This window comes from Lipotes vexillifer, unplaced genomic scaffold (genome assembly GCF_000442215.2).
Source record: "Lipotes vexillifer unplaced genomic scaffold, Lipotes_vexillifer_v1.1 scaffold1191, whole genome shotgun sequence".
Lineage (NCBI taxonomy): Eukaryota > Metazoa > Chordata > Mammalia > Artiodactyla > Lipotidae > Lipotes > Lipotes vexillifer.
The window spans coordinates 389,837-402,787 of record NW_006799014.1 but is presented as its reverse complement, the minus strand read 5'-3'; the positions used below and the strand labels follow the sequence as shown (position 1 = coordinate 402,787).

General features: G+C 35.7%; 1 protein-coding gene across 1 annotated transcript in view; it reads right to left on the bottom strand.

Moving 5' to 3' along the window:
• The window catches only part of SPMAP2L (sperm microtubule associated protein 2 like), a 64,482-nt gene that overhangs the window by 19,628 nt on the left and 31,903 nt on the right, over nucleotides 1-12,951 (bottom strand). Inside the window, exons 5-6 of the mRNA XM_007471279.1 lie at nucleotides 10,318-10,455; nucleotides 1,786-1,897 (exon numbers count right to left, since the gene is read on the bottom strand). Coding sequence (XP_007471341.1) covers nucleotides 1,786-1,897; nucleotides 10,318-10,455 — 250 coding nt within the window. The remainder of the gene's footprint in view (nucleotides 1-1,785; nucleotides 1,898-10,317; nucleotides 10,456-12,951) is intronic.

Below are 12,951 nucleotides of genomic sequence, written 5' to 3'. Positions count from 1 at the left end.
CGCTCTTCCCGGAGAGTCCCTCCCGCCTGCCTCTCCTGACCTCCCCGGCCTCAGGGGCGCCGATCCTGTCTGGCCTCCACTTCTCCTCCCTCAGTCCCCCTACATCCTACTGGTTCACTCTGGGATTCCTCCCGTCTCCTTGGCGGTTAGAGTCCCCCACCAGCAGCCAGCAGGTGCCCTAGTTGTGGGGAGAGCTAACTCCGCAGCTTCCCAGACCGCCATCTTGACTCCTCCCCGCTGGCTGTTGTTTAACATCACTAAGTTTGGGGGGTGCTTTGGTATAAAGCAACAGATAACCAGATCAGAACTTTAAGGATGGGTTCTTTGTTCAGGCATACTGTGTTTTATTGTACTTTGCAGATACTGCGTTTTTCACAAATTGAAGTTTTGTGGCAACCCTGCATCAAGCAAGTCTATCGGCACCATTTCCCCAACAGCATTTGCTCACTTTGTATCTCTGTGTCAGAAATATTCTCACAATATTTCACACTTTTACATTTTTATTATATTATGCTGATATGTGATCAGTGATCTTTGACATTACTATTGCAAAAAGATTACAACTCACTGAAGGCTCAGATGATGGTTAAGATTTTTTAGCAGTATTTTTTAACTAAGGTGTGTACATTGTTTTTTTAGACAGAATGCTATTGCACATTTAATAGACTACAGTAGTGTAAACATAACTTTTATATGCACTGGGAAAGCAAAAAGTTTGTGTGACTTGCTTTATTGCAATATTTGCTTTATTGGGGTGGTCTAGAACTGAACCCAAAATATCTCTGAGGTATGCCTGTACTGGTTCTAGACCATCTGGAATTTGTTTTCTGAGCAGATTAGATTTAAAGCTATTAATGATCCTATTGCCAGTGGTTTAAAAAAAAAAAAAAAGACACTGGTAGTCTGTGGCATGCACTGACGAAACAGAAAGCAAGATTTGGTAACCAAGCAGCTGCTGACAGAGATCATTTTAGTGAAATAAAGAGGTATAGTGAGGTTGGCTCATTGCTTCTAAGTGCGCTGGAGAACTTGAGGAAAGAAATTACCAGCTCAGACCTTTAAATTCCCACCTTAAGGCACAGTTAAGGGACCAGAAAGTTTTTGTGACTTACCCGAAAGAAACCCTTATCTTTAATGGTCAAAGGACTGAAAATTCTCAAAACCAAGCTCAAAATCTAATTCTGTGAGTGGGTGAATTACAGCGCAAATTGAATTCCCAAACTTATATGGTCTCCTATATTAAAGTTAGGGCAATGATTCAGAAGGAATTGGACCTTAAAAATTGGAACAGGAACATAAGGGCACATTCCAATGAAGGGGGGACTTTGAACCCCTGAACATACCTGAGCCTGCCTTACCAACAGAATCAGCCCTTCCTCCCTTGTCTGAAGAGGCAAGACTCTCCTGTAATTGCCTCTCCTGAAGTAAATATCTTCTAAGGGACTGCTGAACTACCCCTAGTCTCTCTCATTTCTTCTAGATCTATGACCAGACCCAAGTTCCAGCTGCTGTAACAGTCTTCCATAGACTTCTCATCAGCTCCCACAATTGCTTAAGGTTAATTCTATAATACGCATTGTGGTTCTGCTTCTCTCATCAAATCCTAACTGATACATTAGGCACAGGGCAGATAGTCAGAAAAATTCATTTGATAAGAGGGGAAAATAAACATGAAGAAAAGGAAAATACACACTTAGAAATAAGAGGGGAGCACATTACAGTTACAAACATGCTACATGTTACAAAGTGCATCAGGAACTGTTTCTTTCACATGGACCCACTTACGCTTTTTGGAGGAACATAGTTTGGATTTGTGACTTTGGCCATTGAGAGTTGTAATATCCGGGGAGAAGGATCAGAGATTCGAAGAGAATCTCTTAAGTAATCACTGAAGGGCCTATATGCAAATGGAACATGAAATATTATAATCATTGGAGGAACAATAACTGCATTCTTCATTGCTATAATCAACCTCCAATCAATTATATTTATTGTTTCTATCTTAGGAACATCTTTTCCCATAATCATTAGTGTTCTTTCTACTAGATTGGTGTTTCTCAAAGTTGTTTTACTATGATCCACAGTAAGAAGTACATTTTATATTGTAATACAATATATGTAAATCTGTGTATCTGAAACAAAATGATCATGAAACGATGCTTTCCCTAGGCAATGCATTCTGATTTTTAAAATTTCATTTGATTTCATAAAAACAACAACAACTGGAATTGATTTCATGATCCACTGATGGGTTGAGACTTGCAGTTTAAAAAACACTTCACTTCCTACCAAAACCTTCTATTAAAACCCTGAGATAAAAATTCCAGTCACTACCAAGAACCCTCTGTGATGGCCAGTCTCCTCTGCAGTGCAGTTTGAGATAGTGCTGGACATTAACTCCCAGCAACCTGGCTGATTATCATAGGTGGTTTCCCCACATACTCCTTTCCCAGAACAGAAACCTATCAACCAACAAACCTACAAACCTAATATGGAAAAAGTTTTTCTCAAATAAATATGATTACCCTCTAGGGGTAGTCTGTTAGTTTTAAAAATTGATATATAGTTAACATACCATAGAAGTTACCCTTTTAAAGTGTACAATTCTATGCTTTCTAGAATATTCACAAAATTGTGCAACCATCACCACTACCTAAATTCAGAATGTTTTCAACACCCTAAAGAGAAATCCCATACCTATTAAAATCCCACCCCATTACCCCCTCCCCAGCCCCTCCCCACCTCTAGGAACTAGTAATCTACTTTCTGTCTCTATGGATTTGCCTATTCTGGAAATTTCAAATACATGGAATCATACAAATATGTCACGTTTTGTGTCTAGCTTCCTTCACTTGGCATATTTTCAAGAATCATGTATGAGTATGTCTTTCCTTTTATGGTTGAATAATATCCCATTATATGGATTTGTCACATTTTGTTTATCCATGCATCCATTGATGAACATTTGAGTTGCTTCCACTTTTTGGCTATTTTGGAATGATGCTGTGAATATTCATGTACAAGCTTTCGTGTGAACATATGTTTTCTTTTTGTTGCAATGGTAAATGGGAGTGTTTTCTTGATTTCACTTTCAGATTTTTTCATCATTAGTATATTGAACATATGTTTTCAACTGTCTTGGGTACATGCCTAGGAGTGGAGTTGCTGATCTTATGATAATTCTATGTTTAACATTTTGAGGACCTGGAAAACTATTTTCCACATAAGCTTCACCAGTTTACATTCCCACCAGCAATGTATGAGGGTTTCAATTTCTCCACATCCTCTCCAAGTAATTTTCTCTTTATTAATTATTATTATTGCCATTCTAGAGATGTGAAGTAGAATCTCAGGGTTTTAACCTGCAATTCCAAGATGACTAATGATATTTAGCATCTTCTCATGTGCTTCTTGTTCCTTGTATATTTTTGGGGGAGAAATGTCTATTCATGTCCTTTGCTTATTTTTAAAATTGGGTTGTCTTTTTTGAACAGTATTAAGAATTCTTTGTACATATTCTGAATACTAGTCTCTTATCAGATATATGATCTGCAAATATTTTCTCCCAATTTATGAGCTGCCTTTTAATTCCCTTGAGAGTGTCCTTTGATGCACAAAAGTTTTTACTTTTAATGAAGTCCAATTTATTGTATTTTTGTCACATGTGTTTTGGGTGTCATATCAAAGAAACCACTGCTTAGGTCACAGAGATATATGCCTATGTTTTCTTCTATGAGTTTTATAATTTTAGCTCTCATATTTAGGTCTGTGATCCATTTTGAATTAACTTTTGTGTATGGTGTGAAGTAGGGGTTCAACTTCATTCTTTTGCATGTGGATATCCAGTTATCCTAGCACCATTTGTTTAAAAGACTATTCTTCCTCAATTAAACTGTCTTGGCATCCTTGTCAAAAATCAACTGACATATACCATAAGGGCTTATTTCTGGACTCTCAATTCTATTCCATTGATCTATATGTCTATTCTTATGCCAGTAACACACTGTTTTGATTACTGTAGCTTTTTAGTAAGTTTTCAAATCAGAAGCTGTAAGTCTTCCAACTTTGTTATTCTTTTTCAAGATTGTTCTTGCTATTCTAGGTCTCTTGCATTTCTATATGAATTTTAGAATCACCTTGTCAATTTCTACCCAAAAAGGAGAGCTGGACTTTTAATAGGGATTGTACTAAATCTGTAGATCAATTTGGTGAGAAGTGTCATCATAACAAAATTAAGACTTCTAATCCATGAACAGAGAATGTCTATGTATTTAAATCTTCAATTTATTTCAACAATGTTTGTAGTTTTCTGTGTACATACATTGCACTTCTTTTGTTAAGTTTATTCCTCAGTATTTTGTTCTTTTATTTTTAATTATATTAAAATACATATAACATAAAATTTACCATCTCCACCACTTTTCAGTGTATAGTACAGTAGCATTAAATGTATACACATTGTTGTGCAACCAACCTCCAGAACAATTTTCGTCATGCAAATCTCTATACCCATTAAACAACTCCTCATCCTCCCCACCCCCCTAGCCCCTGACAACCACCATCTTACTTTCTGTGTATGAATTTGACTACAGTTGGTACTGTGTATAAGTGGAGTCATACAGTATTTGGTTTCTTGTGACTGGCTTATTTCATTTAGCGTAATGTCCTCAAGGTTCATCCATGTTGCAGCATTTGTCAGAATTTTCTTCCTTTTTAAGGCTAATATTCCATTGCACGTATTGTTTTGTGCTTTTTGACATTGCTGTAAATGGAATTGTTTCTTAATTTCATTTTCAGATTGTTCATTGATAGTGGATAGATATACAATTGATTTTTGTATATTGATCTTGGATTCTGTGCCTTCCTGAACTAATTTATTAGCTCTAATCGTTTTCATGTGGATTCCCTGAGATTTTCTATATATAAGATCATGTCATCTATGAGTAGAGAGTTATCAATACTTCTTGCTTTACAACCTGAATAGCTTTATTTCTTTCTCTTGCCTAACTGCCCTGACTCAAACCTCTAGTATGATGTTGAACAGAAGTGGTGAGAGCTGATGTTCTTGTCTTATTCCTGATCTTAGGGTGAAAGGTTTTAGTCTTTCGCCACTAATTATGATGTTAGCTGTGGGCTCTTTGTAGATGCCCTTTATCAAGCTGAGGAAGTTCACTTCTATACCTCGTTCGTTGAATATGATATGTGTTAAATTTTATTAAGTGCTTTTTCTGAGTCTATTCAGGTAATCATGTAATTTTGGTTTTTTTTATTCTATTAACTTGGTGTATTACATTGATTTTAGTATGTTGAACTCAACATATTCTTGTATTCCTAGAATAAATCCAACTTGGTCATGGTGCATAATTATTTTTAAATATTGTTTGATATGCTTTGGTAGTATTTTGGTGTGGATTGTTGCATGTATATTTGGACTTGGTCTGGTAGTATTTTGGTATGAACTGTTACACATATATTCATAAGAGATATTATCTGTCATTTTCTTCTCTTGTCATTAAAAAGGTTTTTTGGTTTGGTATCAGGGTAACATGGACCTCATGGAATGAGTTGGGAAGTGACCTACCTTTTGGAAGAATCTGCAGGATTGGTCTAGGTCTTCTCTAAGCATATCATTGAATTCATCAATGAAGGCATCTGTTCCTGAGCTGTTCATAGGAAGTTTTTAAAAAGTATTAATTAAATCTCTTTATTTGTTATGGGTCTGTTGAGATTTTCTATTATTCAGTCAGTTTCAGTGGTTTGTATTTCTAGGAATTTGTCCATTTCGTTTATGTTATCTAATCTGTTGGCCTTACAATTGCTCATAGTAATCCCTTATAATCCTTTTTTCTCTAAATAAGATCAATTTGCAACCCTTCTTTTGCAAATGATTCCTTAGAAAGGTCCCTTCTTTCTTTCATGATTTTAGTAATTTGAGCCTCCTGTCTTTTTGTCTTGATAAGTCTAGCCAAAGGTTTGCTTTGTTGATCTTTTCAAAGAGCCAACTTTCAGTTTTGTTGATTTTCTCTGTCTTTCTGGTTTCTATTCATTTCCACATTAATCTTTATAATTTCCTGTTTTCTGCTTGTTTGAATTAGTTTGCTTTTCCACTTGTAATCTCTTAAGATGGAAGATTAGGTTACAATTTGCAATCTTTTTTATTTTTTATGTAGGCATCTACAGCTAAAATTTCCCACTAATCACACCTTAGCTGTATCTCATAAGTTTTGGTATACTGTGTTTTCATTTTATTAATATCAAAGTGAGTTATTCTTTGACCCATTGTTTGTTTAGGAGTGTATTTAATTACACATATTTAAATTTTTTCTTCTGCTATTGGTTCCTAATTTCATCATTGTGGTCAGAGAACAGATTTTGTATGAATTCAATTCTTATAAATTTATTGACATTTGTTTTATGACCTAATATATGATCTATCCTAGAGAATATTCCATGTGCACTTGAGAAGAATGTGTGTTCTGCTATTGTTGGGTATAGTGTCCTATAAATGTCAATTAGATATTTTTGGTTTATAGTATTGTTCAAGCCTTCTATTTCCTTGTTGATCTTCTGCTTGTTATTCTTTCTATTACTGAAAGTAGAGTATTGAAAAACTCAACTTGTTGAATTTTCTATTTCTCTTTTCAATTCTACCAGGTTTTGCTTCATCTATTTTGGGTTCTTGTTGTTAGGTATATATATGTTTATAACTGTTATAGTTCTCTAATGGATTGACCATTTCATTACTATAAAATGTCCTTCTTTGTCTTAAAGTCTAATCGTCCAATATGAGTATATCCACTCACTTTAGTTAGTTTTCATAGTATATCTTTTTTCGTCCTTTTCCTTTCAGCTTATATATTTCTTTGAATCTAAAGTATGTGTCTTATAGACAGCATATTACTGAGTACATTCTTTTAATCCATTCTGTCAATCCCTGCCTTTTGATTGGACTGTTCAGTTCATTTGCATTTAATGCAATTACTCATAACATGGCATTTATGCTTGCCATTTTGCTTTTGTTTTTCACATGTTACATCTTTTTATTCCTGTATTCCTCCATTCCTCCCTTCTTCCATGTTAGATATTTTCTAGTGTACCCTTTAAATTCCTTGTTATTTCTTTTACTATATTTTAAAAATTATTTTCTTAGTTGTTGCCCTGTATATCTTAACTTATAACAATCTAATTCAGATTAGTATCACTCCATTCCCTCCCCTCTTTGGGCTGTTTTTTAATACATTGTATGTCCATCAACACAGATTTATAATTTGCTTTATGCAGTTGTCTTTTTTTTTTTTTTTGCCCATGCCACGTGGCATGTGGGATATTCATTCCCTGATCAGGGATTGAACCTACGCCCCCTGCATTGGGAGCATGGAGTTTTAACCACTGGACCGCCAGGGAAATCCTATGCAGTTGTCTTTTAAATTACATAGGAGAATAAAAGGGTTACAAACAGAAAAATACATGTATACTATCTTTTATATTTACCTATGTAGTTAACTCAATTTTATTTCTTCATGTGGATTCAAGTTATTGTCTAGTGTCCTTTCATTTTAGCCTAAAGGACTCCCTTTAGTATTTACTGTAAAGCAGGTCTGCTGGTGATGAATTTTCTCAGTTTTTGTTTAACTGGAAATGTCTTAATTTCTTTTATTTTTGAAGGATAATTTTGTTAGCTAGAGTATTCTTGGCTGACAGTATTTTTCTTTCAGTGCTTTAAATATGTCATGCCACTGCCTTCTGGCCTCTATGGTTTCTGATGAGAGATCACCTGTTAATCTTATTGCAGATCCTTTGCATATGATGAGTCACTTCTCTTGCTGCTTTCAAGATTCTCTCTTTGTCTTTGATGGTGGACAGTTTGATTATGATGCGTCAGGTTGTAGAGCTTTCTGAGTATATCACACTTGGAGTTTGTTGAGTTACCTGGATGTGAAGGTTGTTTTTCATCTAAGCTGGGAAGCTTTTGGCCATTGTTTCTTTAAATATTCCTTCTGCCCCTTTATCTCTCTACTCTCTTTATGAAATTCCCATTATCAATATGTTAATACCCTTGATGCTGTCTTACAGGGCTTTGAGGCTTTGTTTATTTTATTTTTTTCTTTTTTCTTTCTGTTCCTCAGACTTGATCATCTTCACTGACCTATCTTTAAGTTTGCTGATTCTTTCTTCTGACTGCTCAAATCTACTGTTGAGCCCCTCTAGTGAATCAGCTAAAATATATGTCACAAAGTCCAGGCTCATGTAGTACATTTATTGGACAACCCTGTGTGTCTTCATTAAGCACTTGCATTTTCCCCCTCATACAATTCTGAACAAGTTTGGTTATCTGTTTCCAGAGCACAAAAGATCAGAAAAGAGACTACTTACAGACTATTCTCCCAAATAAAAGAGAAATGACAGGAAAACTATGAAAAGTGAATATCATAATCTAAAGAGGTCAGACCATTTAGCCTAAGCAATGTGCTTCATACTTAAACACTTTCTGAGAGGTTTACCAAATTAAGTTATTATGTGATAGTTGCTGTTCATAATAAATATCTCAAGCCAATGGAAAAAGGTTACATGTATGTTCAGTATCAAAAGAATCTCCTGGGCTTCCCTGGTGGCACAGTGGTTGAGAATCTGCCTGCCAATGCAGGGGACATGGGTTCAAGCCCTGGTCTGGGAAGATCCCACATGCCACGGAGCAACTGGGCCCGTGAGCCACAATTACTGAGCCTGTGCATCTGGAGCCTGTGCTCCGCAACAAGAGAGGCTGCGATAGTGAGAGGCCCACGCACCACTATGAAGAGTGGCCCCCGCTTGCCACAACTAGAGAAAGCCCTCGCACGGAAACAAAGACCCAGCACAGTCATAAATAAATAAATAAAGCAAACTGTCAATAAGTAAAAATAAATAAACACTATTATATTAAAAAAAGTAATTTATTAAAAAAAAAGAATCTCCTTAAGAAAGCAGGGAAACAAACTTCTAAAGATACAGAAAGTTTTAGCACTCAAGGGGGTTTCACTTATATGAAATGTCAACCTCAGGTGTCTCAAAAATTGGTAACAGATAACTAAACTATTCTTCTAGTTTGTAGATACAGATCTTTACCAGATTTACATGCATATTTTAACTAAATTAACAGATTTTCTTTAATAAACTGACAAATAAGCAAATTTTGTGGAGGAATTGGGCCATTTTTGCTGGATTCTATGATAGAAAAAGACTCAAGTTTGTCCAGTTCAACCTATGCCTGAATACAGGAATCTTTTCTAAAATCCATGTATAGTCATCATTCCAGTTTGTGCTTGAACATTTTCAGGGATTTGGGTGGAGTTGGCAGTTGACCTTTCCAAATAAACGCCTCCATTACTGCATAGCTACCAGAAAGATTTTTCTACACTTAGCTGACAACAGCTGCTCTGTAAATTCCTTGTTCTACTTCCAGTTCTAAGTAATTTTACTTTGACTTCCCTTTCCTCTTTCAGATGCTGACCCTTGAAACATAGCTATCACTGCTACTTAGGTGTCTTCTCTAAGCTAAACATGTTATTTCTCTTAACTATTGTTCATATAACATAGCTTCCAGAAGAATCAACATCTCATTCATCACCTCTGAAGAGTCTCAAATTCATTATCAGTTTCTTCAGGTATAACATCCGTAAGTGGACACATATATCTAATGTGTTCTGATTAAAGTAGTGTACAGTAGTACTATCACACTCCCCACTTGGTGGAACATGTACACTGTACATATTCCACTAATGCAACCTAACATTTCTTCCAATAACCTTATTACAATCTTAACTCCCATGTGGAAAGTAACACCTCAGCTCTTTTTTTCTTTGGCCATGCTGCGTGGCTTATGGCATTTTAGTTCCCCCAGCAGGGATTGAACCCAGGCCCTCAGCAGTGAGAGCATGAAGTCCTAACCAGTGGACCACCAGGGAATTTCCTAATCTGTCTTTTAAAGACAAGGAGAATTTCAGAATTTAAAGCAGAAGGAAGAGCATTTGCAGTCACAGAGGCGTAAGAGAACATGAATTGAAAAAACCTGTAATGTTTCATTTGCATATTTTTTAATTGGCTGACAATGGTAAGTTCAGTGTGAATTTTAGCTTCACTACAATTTGAGTCAAATGTAATTACTGATGATGACCTTCTGATTACCCACAATTGCTGCAAATATTTGATTTTTCACCCTGATGCTTTGAAACATAAGTGGACTTCTATTTTATGAAATTGCATACACTAAAATTAGAACAACAATATTGTGACATTCACCAAATTAGATGAGAATTTATGGAGATTCTCAAGGTACTCTACCTATTTATTAGATACCCTTTCTTGAATCTGTTGGGCTGTGCCAGCTTCTGGATCCTTTTGGAAGGTTGGCAAAACAATGCAGGAGAAGGGATCTCCCAGATTACAGACTCTCTACCGCAGCTGTAATAATACTGAACCCTGCAAGTTGTAAAAGAGAAAAGAAGTGAACAAAACAGGCATGAATTCAAACTACCATAGTAATTTCCAACACTGATCCCCCACCCCCCAGGTCTAGGGGAGCGGGTATGCCAGTTTATCCCTTCACTGCTGAGCTATTTTCTACATAGGGAGAAATTAGAAACAGTTATAAGCCATCAAGTTTTCAGCTGCCTTCTAATATCCTATTCTAAAACAGACAATTTTCTGTAATAAATAAAGTTCATTTTCTAAATAGACCAAAAATTACCCTGATGAAGAGAAAATTTGCTGCTTTTTAAATAAAAGATTTTCTTTAGCATCTATATAGACGATTTAAATATTTTTACTAAATTTTTAGTTAATAGGATAAATTACATGATGCTTTTCTTTATGTTACAGACCTCTGAGCTTAGGAATAAATGCTACTTGATCATGGTTTGTAGATTATTTAATCATTATCAGGTTTTGTTTATTAAGATTTTATTTAAGATAATAATATCGGTCTTCTTATCACTCCTGCCCTTCAATCTTTCCTTTATCAAAATATTATCATTAGTGGAAAAAGAAGTGATATTGACTACTTTAACCTGGCGTTAATTTAGATTGCAGTCCCACTCCTGCTTCTATTATTTTCCAAAGGACCTCTGCTCTTTTAGGACATTCATAGACATGGCTCTGCATTCATCTGCCCAGGCTTCTGTCTGCTGGTTGCTAATATAAGCCTTGGTCTGGGTTTAAGCCTGTATTTTCCTTGCTTTTGACCACTTAGACTTGAGACCCATCTATACCATCACAATCTGCTTTTAAGGGGCTTGAGACTATGCAGCCCTGGCTCTACTGCCTGACAGAGCTGACTCAGCCACTGCCACCCACATACACAGCCAAGCTCTGACAGGCAGAGAACCTCCAGCACTTACCTGGGATTTGCCTTTTGCAGGAACTGGCAGTTCAGTTTGGGAATTGGAGACAGAGAAGGAAGAGGTGATTTTGAACAGGGGGGCATTTGGAAGAGATCAGACCCAAGAAAGGAGGGTACAGTGGGTGGAAGGAAGGAGTGAGCAGCACAAAGGTAAGATGCTCTTGGAGAGTAGGGCAAAGGGTAGAAGTCCAAGAAGCAAATAAAACAAACAAACAAACAAAAAAACAAAAAAGAAGAAGAAGAAGAAGAAAGATGGGAGGACACCAGAGACATAACTTAATTATTCAAAATTCTCTGAGGTGGGAGTGGCTAACACCAAACCATAATACTTATGCCTTACTCTGCCAACAACTAGAAGTACAAGAGTGTTCTAGAAGATGGAAATAATAAGAAAATAATACATCTTATGATAGTTATGAAGATTACCTAAGAGAATATAAGTCATTTTATTAAGTTACAAAGCACTATTCAAATAAAATTTTATTAACTAACTTGTATATTAATTCTAAATTTCATGTGTACATATCTTTTCTGCTTATAGATACTGTATATTAATAGAATGTATGGCTGCTGCCTTTAGGTGCTTCTCCTGTCTTGTAGTCATTCACACACCCAAGTCTCACCATTCCATCAATGTAGCGGGTACTCAAGAATTATTTTAATATAGAGTACTCTGCATTTTTCTCATTGTAAAAGAGATAAATATTCATTATAGAAACTTTGTAAGAGCAAGAAAAGTTTAAGAGAGAAAAACAAAAAGCATATATTATCCTGCCATTCAGAGACAACAATACTTTGGAAAAATATTTCCTGACTCATACACTCAATACTTATTGAGCACCAGGCACTGTTAGGCACTAAGGAGCAGAAAGTAAGACAGACACAATCACTGCTTTCTTGGAGCTTCTTCTCTATGTTGGGAGGAGAATAGCAAAAATTCGGTAGATAGTTGTGATAAGTGCTATGAAGGGCATTGGCTATGCAACAGAGATAGAGGCTTTCCGAGAAGGATTGTGAGGAGGTAGAATGTTATATGGAGAAGAGCAGTCAGGAAAGTCCCTCTGAAAAGCTGAGACCTATGCTGAGACTTAAGGACCAGAAAGTCTTAGTCATTGTAAGCACTGCAGGCAGAGGGAGAAATATGAATAAGGTCTTGAGATGGTAAAGATCATGACATGTTTGATGAATAAACATTATTAAAAATAAAAAGAGGATCATATCATAATACAGTTTTCTATTTAATTTTTTTCACTTAATATTATATAGCATAAGCATTTCCAACATATAAAAGAAGCAGCAAACATATAAAAGCAGCAAATTATTACCAATAATGAGAAAAATCAATCCCTAGAAACAGACCCACAAATGACATAGTATAGAATTAGTAGGCAAGGAGATTAAAAAATTGAGCAAGTAGAGATAAGATATAAAAAATACCCAAATTGAACTTCTACTGATAAAAAGTATGACACATGAAATAAAAATTACCCTGGATAGGATTAATAGTATATTATACACTACAGAGAAAAAGGCCAGTGAAAACACAGAGAGAAATAAAACAGAAAGAGAGGGAAAGA